The 20,637-nt window shown below is 30.7% G+C and overlaps 1 protein-coding gene across 2 annotated transcripts in view; it reads left to right on the plus strand.

Moving 5' to 3' along the window:
• LOC117178809 (peroxisomal acyl-coenzyme A oxidase 3-like) overlaps nucleotides 1–13,064 on the plus strand; it is a 36,212-nt gene extending 23,148 nt beyond the window's left edge. For both annotated transcript variants that reach the window (XM_033370296.1, XM_033370297.1), the window contains exons 6-14: nucleotides 2,263–2,434; nucleotides 2,517–2,808; nucleotides 2,885–3,007; nucleotides 3,083–3,203; nucleotides 6,000–6,233; nucleotides 6,458–6,612; nucleotides 7,483–7,630; nucleotides 7,726–7,880; nucleotides 11,259–13,064. In XM_033370296.1, the coding sequence (XP_033226187.1) occupies nucleotides 2,263–2,434; nucleotides 2,517–2,808; nucleotides 2,885–3,007; nucleotides 3,083–3,203; nucleotides 6,000–6,233; nucleotides 6,458–6,612; nucleotides 7,483–7,630; nucleotides 7,726–7,880; nucleotides 11,259–11,381 (1,523 nt within the window). In that variant the 3' untranslated portion in view covers nucleotides 11,382–13,064. The remainder of the gene's footprint in view (nucleotides 1–2,262; nucleotides 2,435–2,516; nucleotides 2,809–2,884; nucleotides 3,008–3,082; nucleotides 3,204–5,999; nucleotides 6,234–6,457; nucleotides 6,613–7,482; nucleotides 7,631–7,725; nucleotides 7,881–11,258) is intronic.
• Nucleotides 13,065–20,637: the final 7,573 nt, after the last annotated feature.

Genomic DNA, 20,637 nt, shown 5'->3' on the forward strand with positions numbered 1-20,637 from the left:
CCCCCTACCTTTCTCAAGACTTTTTCCTTTTTTCCTTAATTCTTCTAATTCTTCATCCCAGCACAATTCCTCCCCATTTATCCATAACCTGTCTCTCCCTATTCATACCATATGGCCCTTTTTCCTCTCTACCGAAGCCCTCTGTTCTATTTGCCATCTCCTTTTCCTCTCCCTCCATGTCAGATCTTCTTCAATTCTTTCCCTTCTTCCTCTCAATAATTTTTTTCTCTCCATAATTTTCTTTTTCTTCTCCTCACTCCTCACTTTTACTAGAAACATTCCTTCTTTTCCTTCCTTTGTCCCTCCTATTCTCTTGACTCCTTCTACCCTTACCTGCACTCTAATATCTCGAAAAAGATTTGTTATTTCCACTTCTCCTGTTTCACTCTCCACTTTTAATCTCTTGTCTACTGTGTTATTTTTCCTCTCTGCCCTTTCTTCCCCTTCTAATCTTCTTTCGATCTCACTGAGCCTTTTCGGTAGAAAATCGGCTTTTTTTGGTAGAATTTTTTTGGTTGATGATTCTTTTATTTAGAAGAAGATACTTTTAAGTTGTGACGAATTTTGACTTGGAACAGGGATTTTTAAACTTTTTTCTTCTAAATCCCAGTTTTTCTTATTAAAAAAATTCGCATTCTATGTCGAAAATTCCTTGTACCAAGGGAAATTTTATTTCTTTACCAACTACCTTTTATAAAATAATAACGATAATTATTTTCACTCATATGCCCTGCAACTGTAGATAATGTACAAATTAATTTAATTCTCGGTAATTTCCCGTGTTTTCTCGCTCATTCCCGGTTTCCCGCTCAAGTCTCCACCCTGATTATCAAAAATATATATATATATATATAAATATATTTTTTTAGAGAGCGGAATTTTCTAGATGAATTAATAAAAAATTATATTATCAGGCTAATTATTGATGTTTAAATATTATTATTACTATTATTATTATTATTTGAGTAATATTATCAATGAATATATGAAATTTGCAACAATTATAATTGTTTATAAAATTGATTATTTACACTAGTAAAATAAGCAATAGAAAAATATAAATACAATTCAAACTGTCCTTACCAATGCTTAAAAATAAGAAATCGAAAATAAAAGCCGAATCAAGCAGAGAACAGCGGGTCAAAAACATGAACAACGAATGGATTTAAAAATGAGTACGAATAAAATAGTAAGAATATTAAAACAAAATATTAAATATAAAATAAAAAGTACGAATATTTCAATTTAATTGAAAAGAATCCAAAGAATTCATGTGAATTAAAAATAGTTGAAGGATATTCGGTTTTTATGCATTTATGTGCATTCAAAATAATACGAATATTTCAATTTAATTCAAATGAAATAAAATAATTCACAAAAATTCAATGGAAATCCGTAGAATCGAAATTTACTCTGAAGAATTTGAGTTAATTTATAAGAATTCAAGTGAATTTGTAAAATTTAAGTTAGTTCAGAATAATTAAAAAGAATTCGACATAACTTAGATAAATTCGAGAGAATTTAAAAGATTCCAAAGAATTACCAAATATTCAACAGAAATTAATTCAGACGAATTCGAGGCGAATTAAAATATTCCAACGAATCCAAGTGAATGAAAAAGAATTTAAAAGAATTCAAGGCAATTTAAAAAATGCTAATGAATTCAGGAGAATTTAAATAGTTAACAAAAACGTAATTTATTAATAGGAATCCAGAGAATTAACCCATTAAATTGAAATGAATTCAAGTGAATTCAGAGCATAACTTACTTTTTGATTTGCAATGAGTCATTTTTCAATCATTTTGATTTTGTCAAGAGAAATCATTTAACATGTAGCAGACTTCACTTTAGTTCTCAAAACATATGTGCTCACTTTATTACAGCCGAATTGATTAAAATCGGGATAGATTAAGCTGAATTAAACACAAATTAAACAGAATTCAAAAGGATTCGAATGGATTTAAGGTGAATTCATGGGTGTAAAAACTACCGTGCAAAATAAGGAAACCGGTAACTACATTTGAGATTTGGTATCTAATTCTTAATTATTTTCCATTGAATTATATTAGAAACAATTTCGGAAAAGATGCCAAATCTAAACCTTAATTTAAGGTTTTCCTGGTTTGCAGGGCAGAAAAGAAAGTAAGTAAATCCGGAACTAGGTGTAAACATTTGAATTCAGTAGTGTTTAATTCCTCGGATAGAATATGATGTTCCTTTGAAGTAATAATTAAAATTTCAACATGTTTCTTTTTTTTCAGGAAAAACGGCAACGGTAGCAATTGTGTTCGCACAACTCATATCCCTCGAAGTTTGCCACGGCTTGCATGCCTTTATAGTGCCTGTGAGAAATCCGAAAACGTATCTGACATATCCCGGTATTATAGTGGGTGACCTTGGTGAAAAAATAGGATTGAACGGAATTGATAACGGGTATGCTTTTGACTTTTTATTAGGTATCTCAGTCATGTCTGTATAAAATTATATTTTACAACGATGTATCATTCTGTTCCAGGTTTATCATGTTTAACAATTACAGAATACCAAAAGACAATTTATTAAACCGAACAGGAGACGTAACTCCAGAGGGAGAGTACGAAAGCTCATTTTCCGATCCCCAGAGAATTCTCGGTGCTGTTTTGGAAAACTTATCCGCTGGCCGGATGGGAATCTGCCAAGAATCTACAAACAGAATCGGCGCAGCCTTGGTTATCGCTGTTCGATACGCAGCAGTTCGGAAACAATTTACTTCCTCACTGACATCCAAAGACGAAAAAGAGACACCGATAATCGAGTATGAGCTTCATGTAAGTTTCAAATAAAAAATATTTCACTGATTGTTTCGAAATTGGATTCTATTGTTAAATCTCTCTTATATTTCAGCAATGGAGATTATTCCCGTACTTAGCCGCTGCCTGCGTCTTCAGAATTTTTATGTCGGAATTTACCAACGTGTATCTAGACAGTGTAGAAAAGTCCATGAAGGGCGAAGATATACCAAATCTTGTGAGTAGAAAACATAAAATAGGAAAGTTATTTTCCTTTCGTCCCGAATAAGATCTTAACAAGTTTTATTTTTAGAGTCAAATTGTAGCTGAAATTCATTCAATCGTCTCCGCCATCAAACCTCTGATCACATGGACTTGTCGAGATGCTATTCGCGAATGCAGAGAAGCTTGCGGAGGACACGGTTATCATAAAGGTAAACAGTACAAACGGGAGATCTAATCGAATTGATCTAATTTGCTATTTATTACTGCCCTAACCCCCATTTCAGGTTTAACATTTTACTTTTTATGGTTACTTAGGTTGGGTAGTTAGGTATGTTGGACAGGCAATTAGGGATATTGAACGGGTAGCTATGGGGAAAAAATTGTATAACTTTTTATATTTCGAATTATTTAAGATGCTTCTATTTCATACTTTCTAAAACCTTTGCGAGGTGCACCAAATTTTTAAGATAGGCAATTGGGAAAAGATATTAACTTTCCAAAATTGTATTATAGTTATTCAAGGCTATTTACGTGACGAATTCATAGAACTGAATAGAAAGAAAAATGATGAATTCTTTGAAAATAATGAAAATGTAACCAACAGAGAATTTTAATTAATAGTGATTATAATAAATAAAATACCAGAAATTTATTTTATACTGAGGCACACAACTAAATTAATTGGTTACATCCACAAAAATGGTTAATAAATTTAAGCTATTAATTTTAAGTACATTATTGTTCAAAATAACATTTTATATAATTATTCTAACCAATAAACAAACATACACGGTTAATAAAAAGGGGGAAGAGTGGGCAGCAAAAAAAACTTTACGAACTATTTAGTACGTTTCCTGATGATAAATTTAAACATAATTTGAGAATTTTACAAAAGGTGACATGCAACGGTAAAGTTCAATAATAACTTTTAAATGACTTTCATATTTCAGACTTCACTCCCATATTTTCTCCTAATTTAAAGAATTCCTTTTTTTTAACCTTGTTTCCAAGAAACTTCTTTTCCTTCTTTTTCTCGTTTTTTCACTTAAATACAAACTGAATTAATGGAACACAATAACAGAATATTCCTATTTTTCGTTGAAAGTTAATTATTTTAATTTGAAAAGTCTACTATTATATTTTTGGTTCGGATTTCCATCTCGTTTGGTTAAAAATTCTACAATTTAGTTGAAAATTGAACTGTTTTGTTCAAAATTAGTTTAATTCATGGTTAAAATTAAATTTTTTAAACCATAAACTTATCTTTTTTAGTTGAAAATTCAACTATTTGTTGGCAAATTCATATATTTTGGTGAAAATTCGTCTTTATGTTAGAAAATTAATCTTCTGGGTCAAAAATCATATTTTTCGTTGGAAATTCAAGTATTTGTTTGAATGTTTAAATATTGTTGAAAAATTACGTTTGTTGTTGAACATTTATCATTTTATTAATTGATGTTATGGTTCTTTGACCAGCGAAATGTTTTAAATAATATGATTTTAATGTTTTTTCTATACATGGTCTAAAATCAATATTTTTTAAACGTTGATTATCAGTCATTTCAGTTGAAAATTCGCATTTTTAAGTATATAATTAGTCTTCTTGGTTAAAACTCATATTTTTATTTGAAAATGCAACTACTTGGTTGTGAGTGAACTTTTTTTGAGATTTTATATTTTAGGGTAGAAAATGTAATTTTTTTGTAGAAAAATCGACTCTTTGGCTTTAAAATTCAAGAATTTAGCAGAAAATTAAACTGGTTTGTTGGAAATTACCTTTCTTATTAAAAATTAAACTATTTAGTTGAAACTATTTTGTTAAAAATGAACTTTTGTAAAAAGTGTAATTGTCTTATAAAAAATTCATCTTTTTGTCTTGAAAATTTGGTTCAAAATCATTTTCTAGCTTACAATGAAGCTTTTCGGTGTAAAAATTCAACTATTTTCTAAAATATTCGACTTTTCAGGTTGAAAACTTAACGGTTTTTTTTTGAAAATTTGTGTTTGTGTAAAAAATTCATGTTTTTTGTTTGAACATTCGACCATTTGGTTGAAGATTCATCTTTTGAGGTAAAAAATTCAGCTATTTGATTAAAAATGTAACTACATATTTCGTGCAGTTGGACAAAAATTCAATTGTTTCGTTAAAAATCGGCAACTGAACTCGGTAAAATCACGAAAAAACGCAAAATAAACATGAAATCTTTGTTTAACCAAAGTTTTTATTACTTCCGGAGTTGGAGGAGGAAGGGGTCAAAAATAGCAAAAAAATGGTAACCTATTTATGGACTTCCCATTATTCTTATCGATGAACCATTGATGCCATTAGGCAACGTTTTATTATACGAGTTGATTTATCATAATTGTAGTGAATAATGCTTTCCCAATATATTAAAAATCTTGAATTATTAATATATGAAAGAAAACAAATTTTTTACATTTAAATTATATTTTTAAACAAATTTATTAATATTTTTAATTAGATGTAGGTGAGGTGCTTGCTCGATTTACAATACAATTTTATACATTTTGAATGATAAGTAATCGAAAATAAGCAAATCTTTATAGTATAAAATTTTTGGAGAAATCTTATACGCACCATAGGTGCTAAAAACTTAAAAAAATTCTAAAAAAATTTTAGCATTGCTAGTCAATGGGGAGGTAGGGTAGACAGTTAGGGAGGCTAGGAAGGCTGTCAGGTAGGTTGAGCACACATGTGAGGTTTATAGTTAATTTTAGAATGGTTAATGGGACATATCAGAAGGTTGGACGGACTTTTAGGGAGGCTTTTCGGGCAGTATGAAAGGTAACGGGCATTTAGGGAGATTGTACAGGCAGTTAAGCAGGTAGTGTGAATGTAAGTAGGCAGTGAGCAGGAGGTAGCAGGCATTTAGGGAAGTCGGAAGGGGAATTAAATAGGGTCTAGGTTCCTGAAACAGCGCCAGCGGCGGCGCCGATATATTTTTATAATATAGAGAGGTAATTGTTTTATTATTGCCATGCAGCTGCTAATTTGGGCGACATGGCAGCAAACCATGAGCCAACGGTAACCTACGAAGGAGACAATAATGTTTTGGTTCAGCAAACAAGCAACTGGATCCTGCGCCAGTGGGTCGATCTACAAAATGGTACAGGAACAGAAAGTCCTCTCGCCTCCGTTCATTTTCTTCTCAATGGTCCAGATATTTTAAAGAACAAATTTACGCTCAATGGAAAGAAGGACCTGATGTCTCTCGTGTGTAAGTAATTGGCATGGTTTTTATAGTCTGGCACAAATACGTTTAGATTCGAAAAACATTGCGGTACTAGTATTTCCCGTTAATAGCGAAATAATAACGCTTGCAAGTCGTCTTAGAGCGTCTTTTTGTTGTTAAATTTCAGCAGTTCTTTCCTTGACAACGAAAGAGCTCTTATACATTTGATCCACACTGAGTGATTAATAGTAATGGTATCGATTCCGTAGTCGTCAGAGATGCTTATGAATGGTTAATTACGTGGTTGGTGGTCGAAATGCAGCGAAAATTTGACGAGGGAATCGCCCAGGGATTGGACAACTTCACAGCAAGAAGCAGGTTGCAGGTCTATAGGGCTGCCAATCTATCCAAAGCTTATGGAGAGGTACGCATTTATTATCAATATATTTCTATCAAATTTACAATGTTTTCTACGAAAAATAATTGTTTTGCTACAGATATAATCAATGCTGGCATAACATTCAATACCGTGCAACAATATTATTGAACAAAATATGCATGAAATTAATCAGAAAAATTATGAAGTGAGAATTATGAAATTTAGAAGGGTCTTTCTAAAAATAATAAAAATAAGAAAAGTAAAATTCACCATCTATTAATATGAAATAATTAATTTTGAAGCGGTATAATTCAACTTTTCAACGATAATTGATATGTAATTTTGCAACATTGCATGCGGATGACAATTTGGTAGGAAAACAGCTCACTGAATATTTTAAATGCCAAGAGGAGTATCAGTATGATAGCACACACAAAATGAAATGAAATTGCTTCCAACTTCTTTTCAGTTGTCAAGCCACGATCATAATTTTTTCATGCCATTTAAAGCTTCAATAATAATAATAATAATATTTTATTTTATTTGTAGAAGTAAAGATATATTTTAGTACAATAGGAAATTTCATGTTTTTTTTTTAGAAATTTCTTATATTTATTATATTTCTTACTTATTTCTCACGAAATGAGTAATCTTCTAAACTATTTTACATTATATAATAACGCTTTTTCTTATGTACAACTTTTCCCTAGATACTATTAAGATCTCGTAGATGTTTACAACTCAAAATGTCGAAGGAATTTATGTAAATAACTTTTTGTATTGCAATTTGACAAAAACTATTACTTTTCAGGAGTTCTTAGCAAACCTGACATGGATAATTAAACAAAAATGCAATAAAGATTTTTTATCTCTGAAAATATTTTTCCATTTACCAAATACTCTTATGTTTTCCAGGTGATCGTGATAAGATACTGCACAACCAGAGTAGACAATTTGCTTCCCCCTGATCCACGAGTAAAAAATTTAAGAGTCGTTTTGGAAAAGCTGATTCTGCTTTACTCATTGACCTGTCTCGAAAAGCACCTGGCCAGTTTTTACCAAGGTAATATCTCCAATCAAATGTTCTTCCTTGTGTTTAACATTTTTTACTCAACAAAAATTATTTACTCAAACTATAAGAATAAATTGTATCAACAGGAGGTTATTGTTCGGGAACCCAAATGGCGGATCTTTTAAAGCAGAGTATATTAAGTCTACTTGCTCAGCTAAAACCTGAAGCTGTGGCAATTGCTGATGCACTTGCCCCACCAGACTTCATTCTCAATTCTGCTTTAGGAGCCTCCGATGGGAAGGTATGAATAAATAATTTTCTACTACGCAGGCCTCACAGACCAGTTCCTTTATCCCTTATTTTACCGAATATTCAGTTAATGTCCTGAAAGTACCCTATTTTCAAAGTTTGGTCCCTATGGTACATAGCTTTCAAGAGTCACGCCTTTTTTTGTTAATAGAAAAAATCGGGGAATTTTTGTAACAAGTAAATGTAAAAAATAATCGGGACTGCCACACAGTCACTATTAGTTACTTTTTTCAATAAATTAACTCATGGGTTAATCAATATTCAATGCAGGTATATACCTATTTCTGAATTGCCTATGATTATTTTGAAGTAATTTAGGGTATTTTTAAAGATTCTGCGAAATTTTTCATAGATTTCAGTAATTTGAAAGGATTTTTAAGCTTTTAGGATTTTTATAAGGTAAACTGGCCATTACTGGGACAATTTGGAAAAGCTAACCCACATAAACACAATTTTAAAATGGGGAGTTGGAATTTTCGGTGCAAAAACCATTATAATAAGTGGCTAAGATATTATTTGATGTATTAAAACGTATATCCTTAAGTGGGACACCAAGAAAGCCAATAATGGGACAAGGAAAATCCAATGGAGTTAATTAAAATAAAATGGCACAATTTACTTATAATTTATTGCAGAATACACTGAAAAGCAAGAATGGATTGTAATTACTGTTTAATTCTCATAAATTTAATTTTTTAATAAAATTAGTAACTGCGCATTAAAATGTAATATTATAGATTAAGATTATCGATTTACTTGCAAATTAAACAGTTGGGTAGTATATTTTGAATTACATATTCATCTTAATTCAAGTCAGTACATAAATTGAAAAAAGTATTGAAACAATTTAATTTATTTTTTGGTTACAAATTTTATTTATTGGTTGAAATTTTTATTGACTGAAAAATCCATGTTGATTAATATTTCAACTATTTTGTTTTGAAATTCGTCTTTTTGGTTCGAAAATTTATAATTTTAATTATAAATTACTTTTTTTGTTAAGAAAAATTCTCACGAATTTGTAAGAAAATTGAATTATTAGATTGACCAAAAAAGTTAAATTCTGATCAAAAAATATAATAGTTGATATTTCAACTAAAAAAAAATGTTAATTACATATTGAAAGCAGTCGAATTAATTTGAAAAAAAAACGAATTTTCAATCAAACTGCTGAAGCCTCAACCTTTACAGATTAATTTTCAACCACAGTTGCATTTTTTCTCAAGAAAGATGAAATTGATAATTAAAAAGATACGTTTTCCAATCAAAAAGACGAATTTTAAAGAAAATAGTTCAAATGTTAATCAAAAAACATTTTTCAGTCAAGAAATAAAAAACAATGTTAACCAAACTGTTGAATTTTCAAGTAAAAAAGATTAGTTTTCTTCAAAACAGTTATATTTTTAATTTGAAAATATAAATTTTTAACAGAAAAGTTAATTTACTTAATTTATCTTAAAAAGTAAATCAATAATATTAAATTTTAACACAAACTTACTAATTTTTATTGAAAAATTAAATTTATGAGATACTATATTACATTACTTATCTAAGCAGTTGGAAAACTTTGAGGTTAGAATTGGAGGTGACCATCTCAATAATGGAAACGCAATTTCGCAACTCACTTTCAAGTGTCCGAAACTGAGACAGTCAGCGACAGCTCGTCCCGGCTTAGGCAACTTCGCCAGAAATTTTTCCAAATACGGGACATTAAAATATTCATAAGTCATCGAATAAAATCGCTAATAAAGTTATTAATTTTATTCTTAAACGTATTAAAAGTGTTGAAAAACAATAATTTTGAGGAATATTTTTTATTGTTTTTTACTAAATGTATAACTTGTCAGGACAAAAATAAATAGTGGTAACAAATTTAAAAGAACTTCAAAAATAATAGAACATTTTTACTATCATAATTTGTGTTGAAATATAAAAGATACTTTACGATACTTATTATTGTCCCAGTATTGGACATACTTTTTACGTTGTCCCAGTAATGATCAGTTTACCTTAAGACTTCTAAGGAATTTTAAGAGCTTTTAATTTGGAATATTTAAGGGCATGTCATACTTAGAAAATTGTCGATTTTACCAGTCTTAGGTTCCCCTGGCTTTTTTTCTAGAATAATAAATATTTGGTCTTAAAAATTTAGGAAATGATAGCGAACATTCTAACGGACGTCCCCACACACTTGTTTCGTGGGTTAATTGAGCAAAATATGGTTAATTTGCATAGCGTTTAGGAATTTGTATCGATTTTTTCAGTATTAGATTCCCCGGCTTTTTTCCTAGGATAAGAAATATTTTGTCTTCAAAATCTAGGAAATGATAACGAACATGCTAACGGACGTCCCCGCATGCACGTTACTTTCAAACTACACAATATTTTTGGCCGAAAACTTTGGACTTACAAATAAAACATAGTAACTAATATCCCCCAACTAACCTTCTTTGCAGGCAATCAATAAAGTTTATTTCATAAATAATTTCCAAATTATCGGAAAGGCAGAGATGAAAAACGACGTAACCTCAAAATAATGCGCATGTATAAAATTTTTATTCAGCACAATCAATTTTTTTGTTATTATCCCTAAAAAAATAGTCAGGGGATGTCCGTAATGATATTTTATAGCATCTCTGAATTCAGTTTTTAAAAATTTTCATTTTTGTGGAAAAAGCCGGGGGAACTGTACCCGATTGACCACACGACAAAGTATCACATGCCCTTAAGGGAATTTTAAAAGATTCAACTGAATTATTAATCAATTTCATTACTTTGAAGGAGATTCCAAGCTTTTGAAATATTTGAGGATATGGCTTTGAAAAATCGCAAGGGATTTGAAATATTTGAAGAATTAATTTAAAATTCTAAGACATTTTCAAGAGATTTAATCAATTTAAATATTTTAATGAATTTCAAAGAATTTATTCACAAGAAGTGAGGGTTTCAAAGATTTGAAGAGATTTTCCAACAATTCTTCAATACATTTGGAATTCGCCCTGAATTCTTATTAATTTATCCTGGATTCTTTTAAATTCTTTTGAATTCCTCTAAATTCACTCAATTTTAATCAATTCAATGGATTTTTAAAAAGTCTTTGTTTAATTTATTTTGAAGTCTTTTAAACTCACCTTGAATCCGTAGGAATTTCATCAAATTCTTTTGAATACGCTTTTAATTTTTCTAAACTCATGTCAAAGTTACACGAAAATTTGTGACCCTTTGAGCGTGACAAACAGTACGTTATGAGCCAGACAAAAAGTACCCTTCGGTCCCTATATTTTATCCCATAGCGATTTTAAGGCCTGACTTTGGAATCCTAAGACATTTTGTCATTTTATTTAACTAATAGAATAAAATTGAATTAAAGGTGTACGACCATCTCGAGGAAGCCTTCATGTGTAACCCTGGAGGAATGGAAAGAGCCTCATGGTGGACTGAACTCATTTCTGCTTCCGAAAAACCTCTCGAACCTCCTCTATCGAAACTCTGACACAATCGATTGAAAATTCGACTTCTCTATAAAAGAGATTCTCTCATCTAGATTCAAATATTAGATTAAAAGATGATTTGCAATATGGATATAATTATATACAGTAAGACCAAATTCATACCTGTCGTGTCCATGAATTCGAAAGAGAGGCTCTGATGCAACGGCACTTTCGTGCACATAGATAATTCTTGGTCAGTGTTTTGTTATTTAATATTTTCTATTTTTAAACAAAAAACGCGAAATCTCCTAAAGTTATGCCAATTTTTTCATTATTTCTTATAAACAGTTCGGGAGTTTTGAGAGTTTTGAGAGTTTTGTTCAGAATTGAGCAATTCTCGTATAAAATTATGTTACGTTTCTAACAAAAATTCATAGAAATCTCCGATTTGAATGATTTTGGTAGGTGAACAATTGGATATAAGACAAAATATTTATTTAACAACTTATAATTTCTGCACAATCCGGTAGCATGGGTTCCACCTTACAATAAATAAATCGATGGTTTAGAAGAAGAACCGTAAAATTACGTTTCAATGAAAAATAATTGGAATTTTTTCCAGTTGACTATACGACTGACGACAGCGCTACCTGGCACGTGACCTATTGGATATCTCGACGCAATTATAAGAATGCTAATAAAAAGAGCAATGAATTTTTGAATTCATTTCAATCAAAAATATGGAACTAATAAGGTCTAAAATTAATTATGTGAGTTAAAGTTCCTTGTTAATATCGAATTCAAATTTAAATTTCTATCTCATAATTCCAAATTAGTGACGCTATCGTAGCTACTTAACAGGTATTATTTTAGTTTTCTCGTCAACTTTCAGTCGATGTTGTAGAACAATATTTTAAAAAAATGCATAACGGTATGAGATATTTCGTGTTTTAATAAGAAATAGAAAATTATTTTTAAAAATTTCAACGCAATATAAATGGATAATAACTCTCCTCTGTGACAAGTATAATTTTGATCTTACTATATAGTTCTTGTTATAAAACTGTGACTCGTGGGTAGAACAGTACAATTCAAATTTTCGAAATGAGTTTTCATTCGAACCGGATTTTTTAAGCTCTATTTATATTTCATTTTCTTAAAAAAAGTGAAATATATGTTTGAAAATGTTTTTCTCTAAGAATACGAAGAGCTATTCTCTTTTTTAATTGCGAAGACTCATTGAGGAACAATGATCAATGACTTATTGCATCTAAATTTTAGAAGCACCCCTTGAAAGTGTATAAACTCATAAAAAGTATATACGTGCAGTTTTGCCTTATTCAATCAATATTATTTATATCAACGCACACAGTACAACTGAATCAGGGATACGTCTTGCGAATCATACCAATTTTATAATGATATTTTCTTATATACATAGAACTTTTACAAATCGAATGAAACTTCTATTAGTTTCATTATATCTACTTCGTGATCATTGCACGCTCTATTTTTAATTCTCTGCAATAATCGACTGTGTCGATTTTAGTACATGCTGATATTTATGACAATTTACTTGAAGCCTGGGATAGTATTTTCATTTTATACGCAGATCCATTAATGATCTGAGATAAACAGCACAAATAATGTATAGTGTATACACTTTAGAGAGCCAGTTGTATTATTAAAAAATAGTTTTTTCATTGCTAAATGAAATGTATTTTCTAAATAAATCTTGTCACCTACATTCCATTTTTTTCTTAGGGGCCATCCAAATACCACGTGGACAATTTCTCACTACTTTTTGACCTCCCTCCCCCTCGTGGACACCGGTGGAATTTGGACCCCCCTCTGTACTTTATCCACGTGGACATATTTTCTGAAAATATAGATATTATTAGTGTTCAAAATGTCCGGGAGCTCGCGACAATTCCATGGAGGTCATTTTAGTACTCACTAGAATTTCAGATTCTATTGTTTTCATAGTCAACAGTTCGAAATTCGTTGACTGGCTGACAGCTGTTGGTGCATTTTGTAACAATTTATCGTTGAACTGGTAGAAAATTCCAGTGAAAAAACGTGATTTTAGTACTCTTCAAACCCACGGGGATGGTTGTTTGAATGCTAAGAACTAACAATAAGTTTGACTGTCAGCTTTTCAGTGGTGCCAAAGTAGACTGGCAGGCTGTCAAATATGCCAAAAATTCAAGTGAAGAAACATCATTTTAGTACTCTTGAAACACATTGTTCCGAGCTGTGAATTTACGTAAAAAGTGAGATTCTCCTAGTTTCTTTTTTTATATACATATTAGTTTTAGAGAAGTATCCTATAGATGAAAATTTTAGTTAATGAAAAGGAAAAAACTTTCATTTGGTTGCCTATTAAAATTTCAGTCAACTTTGGTACTACTCAGGAGCTGCCAGTCAAATTCTTTGTTAGTTGTTTGCACCAAAACAATCATCCTCAGTGGGTTTAAAGACTACTAAAATAACGCTTTTTCACTTGAATTTTCGACATGCCAGACAGTCTGCGAGTCAAATTTTGCACCACTGAGGAACAGTCAATCACTTATTATCCACCTAAAGAATCATCCACAATGCGTTTCAGGAGTACTAAAATGACTGTTCTAATTTTCATCCTGTCATTTTTTATAAGCTTGACAGTCTACCAGTCAACCTTGGCTCCACTGAGAAGCTGTCAGTCAAACTGCTTGTTAGTTGTTTGCACCTAAACAATCATCCCCTATGGGCTTCAAGAGTACTAAAATGAAGGTTCTAATTGTCATCCTGTCATTTTTTTAAGATGTTTGACAGCCTGCTATGAAAACAAAACAAAAGGATCTGAAATTTTAGTGACTACTAAAATGACGTCTATAGAATTGTCGCGAGCTCTCAGACTACAAGAAGTCCAAAAGGAGCGATGAATTGGCTGAAAAAATTCGGATTAGCTTAGGAACGTGAGCTTAATCATTATTTAAATTTCAAAGAAAAAGTCGTGAAAAAAATTATAACTAAAATAAAAATTAAAATGAAAATTATATTGTGCGCGAGCACAATATAAAAGTTCGAGTATACGTAGAATACCTTGTCTCATTTCAGTATATTTTCCACAGATTTAGGGAAATGGGTGTCCACGTGGATTGTAGCCTGACCCCTCCCCCCGGTTCCCCTGGTGGACAAGCGTGGAATTTTGCCATATCTCCCCCCCCCCACCCCTAAAGTGTCCATGTGGTATATGGATGGCTCCTTATTTAGAAATTAAAAAATTAGGTCTAGTAGGCCATATTCGAGTCGTTCCCAGTCCTCACATACCAGTCTTTATATCTCCTATTGTACCCTATATTCACTATTCAGCTGTGGTACGTAAAGTTCCCTGTTTTCAAGATTTGGTCCCTATAGTACCATATTTACCTTTACGAACCTTAGGGTACTTTAGAAACGATGATTGTCTTTTATAATCCTAGCAAAACTCATTCTGGCCTAATTTCAAATTAAAAATTTTTGTATTTGAATAATTTTGAATTGAAAATTTATAAAGTGGAACTAAATAAAGTTGTTTGGCCTACATTTAAATCCTTACGAATGGCACAATTTTATATTCAAAATACTACCACTTTAAATTGGGCCTTCATATTTTGATAATTTGAAGTTTGAAGTGGCCAAAAATTAATAATTTAAAATTAAAAGAACGCTAAAAATAATGTAATTTCAGACTTAAATATTCGAACTTGATAAGTACGTTTAAGGTTAAGACATTCAAACTTAAGCAGTTCCCAGTTGAGGTTAAAAACTAAAAATTCCGATAAAAAGGGCAAAGAACTACAGTGGATGTCAAAATAAATGCTATATCACCAGAATAAATATATTTTCTCATGCATTGTTAAATGGCTTGATTTTGCGTTTTAGTAAAATGCATATGGAAAAATGGATATTATCAGAATTCCCCCTTTTTTGACAAATTGCACGTTTTTTCGCTTAAATGCAAAGTAAATTAATTAAACCCAATACAGAAATCTTTTTCAGTCGAAAAAACAACTGTTCTGATGAACATCCGTGTTTTCTTTAACAAAATTCGTCTTTTTGGATTGAAAATTCATCTTTCCCTAGAAAAATAATTTTGTTGTTGAAATTTAATTATTTTTTATTGAAAAGTCTACTATTGCGTTTTTCGTTCATAATTAATCTTTTTGGTTTAAAAATTCATCTTCTGATGGAATAGTAACATTGTTTAGGAAAAAGTGAATTCAATTTAATTTGAAAGTCTACTATTACATTTTTTATTGATAATTTATCTTCATTTGTTGAAAATTCAACGACTTTGTTAAAAGATTAACTACTGTGTTGACAATTTATTTTTTGGTTGAATATTCACGATTTTACTTGAAAATTCACAGAATCTCTTCGGGACAACCATTTTTATTTTTGAGAGGAAATTAGGTGATACGTATTTCTTGATTTGCAAGAAGAGAAAATTCTACGAAGTTATTTATGTTTGAATTTTTGCTTTGTTTTTAAAAACCTCCAAATTTTTAAACCTTTATAATTGTCACTGCATTAGTTATCGTCAGATGGGCCAGTATTTTCGTATTACAAGGTTCGCGCTGGCCGCGTGTGATAAAACTTGTGATTTAAGGTAAGTTTAAATATCCTTTAATCAAATTAGTACACTTTTCTCGTGTTAATACTTAGTTATGTGCCTGACGATAACTAACGCATTTTCATAATTTGAATTTTAATCGTGAATAAAAATGGACTCCAATCAAATATCATGTTAAGTAATAAAAATTGAGTATTTCAATACCTACTTTAATCGGTTAAGCCCTTTGTGAAAATAAAAATTGAGTTTTCAATACAATTATAAGTATTTTTAATTTCCAATTTGGCTTATGGTGACGATTACTAGTGCATTTACCTTAACTTTTTATCTTTTTCAAATAATTATCTTATATTTTTTGACAATTTTTTTTGAATTTGTATTCTCACAAGGAGAATTATACACTACCATTCCAAAGTTTGGATCAACCCCTTTTTTGATGATTGATTAAGTTCTGTTAATTTTAAATATGTCAGAGCTACAATTTTTTCTCTTTAAAGGATTAAATATGTTGAAATTCTGTAGAATATGAGCCCAGGATGAAGCCTATTTGTCTATTTTTCAAGTCGATATTGCAAGAATAGTCTATATTTAAATGTTTTCTTACATTTTGTATAACTTCCTTAATCAATATTTTTTAATGTTCTTAGGCTCATTTTAAAAATGTTTTTTCACATTATCGCAACAGTTTATTAGTATAAAACAACTTTAAGTTTTTGCTCTGTGATGGGATTTTTTTTATTTACGCTCATAACGCTCTTGAAATATACACTATTCTTGCAGTATCCACTTGAAAAATAGACAAATAGCGCTTCATCCCGGGCTCCTTTTCTACAGAATTTTGAGAGCATTTAATCTTCTAAAGAGAAAAAAATGTTAGTTCTGACATATTTAAAATTTATTTAAATTTAATCAATCATTAAAAAAGAGGCGGATCTCAACTTTTGAACGTTAGTGTATATGAGTTACATGTGGACTAAATAATTTTTGTGAACAGGAGATTTTTTTTCATAAAACGAAAAAAATGGAGATAAAAGTTTGCACGTTTAAAAAAGTTATATCTAAAATACCTATTGTTCGTTTACGGTACCCTGCATGATAGCAAGAACTATTCAAAAAAGAGCTTTTCAAAAGTACATATTGGGAAAAATAGAAAAGTTGGAGATTCACAGAAAATATTTTTCTCATGCTTTCAAAATTTGAGGAAAAAAATATATTTTCTGAAAAACCCCATCTATTTTATTCTTCCTAATGTGTTTGAAAAGTTTTTACTAATAAAAGAAAGGCACCCTATCATCGCAATGCAGGCTGAACCATTTTTGAGACCTGGAACATTTTTTTCCCTAAAAATTTAATTTTTGAATTTTTCTGACAAACTATGCAAGATATGGCAAAAAGCAAGATATATTTTTCATATCGCCAATTTTTTTCGTATGTCTTCCTTATGAATTTACAATTTAAAAAAAAATGGCAAAAAATATAATGGAGGTTTTTATTTTTAGAAAATCGACTTTTAATATTTTTAGGAAAACTGTCGCCATTTTGTTAATCTGTAACGATTCTGCGACTTCAAGTGAATCATCAACTACAAAAATAAATTTGAGAAAAAGTTGTTCATTTTTTAACAAATTAATTGAGTTTTTAGCACATAAAGATAAATTATTAAATAAAATTGTAATAGCATTAATAGGCTAAAAATTATTTGTTTAAACTGAAAATGTAACTATTACATTTTTTTTAATTGATCTTTTTTAGTTACACTGTAAAAAAAATTTCTGGTAATTTTACCACTTTCAGAGTAGGTCCAATTATTACCTACTCCCAAAGTAACGTTTTCACTGACAATAACGAATATTCACATTTAGTATGGAGTTTAACTGATAGGTTATGTAAGTTTCCAGACAGATTCTGTAAAATTAAAATGCATTATGAATTTTAGGTGATGTTATTCTGAACAAAAATATTCGTGTTTTTATTCAACATGGTAAATTCAGCATCTACATGAGGAATGTGAATAATGGTAATTTGACTAGCAATGGTAAATTTTCCTGTCAAATAAGGAATACAGCAGAAAGCAGTTTTTAAAATAAGAAAACTCTAGTTTAATATTTTTAATCAATTTTGCAAATAAATTATTTCATAATTTCTACCGTTCTGAAACACTCTCTTTTACATATAATTCTAATTTTACCATTTTTCCATTATTCTCCGCAATTTTGAAACCAGAGTATTAAAAAGTATTAAAAAAAAGTATTGAAAAAATGACTAGACTAGGTTTTGAAGCTATTTTTTTGCTTCCAAATATTATGTTAAACACTTTTGTAAAGTCCACCCTTATTTAAAAAAAGTATCCCCCGTAAAGTCAAAAATTGTATACATTAACTGTTTGGACTTTTGTCCTCCTAATTGTTGTGCTCTCTCATATTTCTCCAATCTCATATACAATGCTCGTAATACACTTACAAAAGCATTAACAATGCTTTTGTAAAATTAACTCTTATATGCAAAACAATATCCTGTAATGAAAACACGTATTGAAAAAAGTCGATATCCACATAGATGGAACTTACTTATAAAATAGTAACATGATACTTATAAGCTTAATTATTTCTCACCCCTATTCGTTACAAAAATAACCGCCGCAATCTATATCATTTTCTGGTCTGTGTGTATATTCAAAAAATATAATTTACCTTTTTCGATGCACCTTTTAATGCTTTTAATTAACTTCCAGCGCGATAATGAGGTCTATCAAACTAGCACCTCTACAAACGAAATTCCCAAATTTCCTTGTATCAGAATTCAGGGCTTTTTTGGAATCTTGAACGCAACAACAACTCATTTCTAAAAACCTCCCCTACTGAAAAAGTACCTTCTATTTAAAAACTCAAATTCGGTAAAAAAACTCCAGATTTTGGGCTTATTTTGGGCTTCCGAATGCACGCAAAAATCCAAAACCTACCCAGTTTTCAAAAAACCACCACCTTGCGAAAAATAAAATCTGCAAAAAACAAAATGCACATCAAAAGGATTATTTTTTTACAATTTCATATCTACGTGGTTGAGAGGGGTTGATTTTAAGCGTAAAGGGTTGGAGCCAAAAAATTAAAGTCGGTATTTTCTAGGAGCCCAAAAATCAGATACTCCATTGACACTACAAAATTCTCAAAAGGACTATTTTTTTACAATTTCATATCTACGTGGTATAGGGGTTGATTTTAGACGTTAAGGGTTGGAGCTAAAAAATTGGATTCGGGATTTTCGAGAAACCCAAGAATCAGATACTCCACTGACATTGGAAAATTCTTAAGAAGATTATTTTTTACAATTTCATATCTACGTGATAGAGAGGGGTTGATTATAGACGTTAAGGGTTGGAGCCAAAAAATTGGAGTTGGTATTTTCGAGAAGCCCAAGAATCAGATACTCCATTGACACTGGAAAATTCTCAAAAGGATGATTTTTTTACAACTTTATATCTACGTGGTAGAGAGGGGTTGATTTTAGACGTTTAGGGTTGGAGCCAACAAATTGGAGTCGGTATTTTCGAGGAGCCCAAAAATCAAATACTCCATTGGCACTGAAAAATTCTCAAAAGGATTATTTTTTTTACAATTTCATATCTACGTGGTTGAGAGGAGTTGGTTTCAGACGTTAAGGTTTAGGGCCAAAAAATCGGAAAGGGTACTTTCGAGGAGCCCAAAAATCAAATACTCCATTGACACTGAAAAATTCTCAAAAGGATTATTTTTTTACAAGTTCATAAATCAAATACTCCATTGGCACTGAAAAATTCTCAAAAGGATTATTTTTTTTACAATTTCATATCTACGTGGTTGAGAGGAGTTGGTTTCAGACGTTAAGGTTTAGGGCCAAAAAATCGGAAAGGGTATTCTCGAGGAGCCCAAAAATCAGAGACTTCATTGACACTGGAAAATTCTCAAAAAGATTCTTTTTTACAATTTTATATCTACGTGGTAGAGAAGGGTTGATTTTAGACGGTAAAGGTTGGAGCAAAAATTCGGAAAGGGTATGTTCGAGGAGCCCAAAAATCAAAGACTATTGACACTGACAAATTTTAAAAAAGACTATTTTTTGACAAAGTTATATTTAGGTGGTAGAGAGGGGTTGATTGGCAAAAAATCTCTAGAATTTTTTGGTACCAACACTTAACGTCTAAAATCAACACCACTCTCTACCACGTAAATATAGCTTTGTCAAAAAATAATCTTTTTGAGAATTTTCCAGTGTCAATGGAGTCTTTGATTTTTTGGCTTCTCGAAAATACCCTTTCTGATTTTTGGCTCCAACTTTTAACGTCTAAAATCAACCCCTCTCTACCACTCAGATATAAAGGTATAAAAAATAATCTTTTTGAGAATTTTCTATAGTCACTGGAGTCTCTGATTTTTGGGATCGTCAAAAATACCTACTCCAATTGTTTGACTCCCACCCATAACGTCTAAAATCAACCCCTATCTACCACGTAGATATGAAATTGTAAAAAAATAATCCTTTTGAGAATTTTCCAGTGTTAATGAAGTATCTGATTTTTGGGCTCTTCGAATATACCGACTCCAATTTGTTGGTTCCAACCTTTAACGTCTAAAACTAACCCCTCTCTACCACATACCAGGTGTATACATATGAAACCGGTATTGCCATTTAGCGGCCAGTAGGCACACTTGTAGGCACTGTCGGAACTTACCATTTGTGCTAATTGG

This window comes from Belonocnema kinseyi, chromosome 8, assembly GCF_010883055.1.
Source record: "Belonocnema kinseyi isolate 2016_QV_RU_SX_M_011 chromosome 8, B_treatae_v1, whole genome shotgun sequence".
NCBI lineage: Eukaryota > Metazoa > Arthropoda > Insecta > Hymenoptera > Cynipidae > Belonocnema > Belonocnema kinseyi.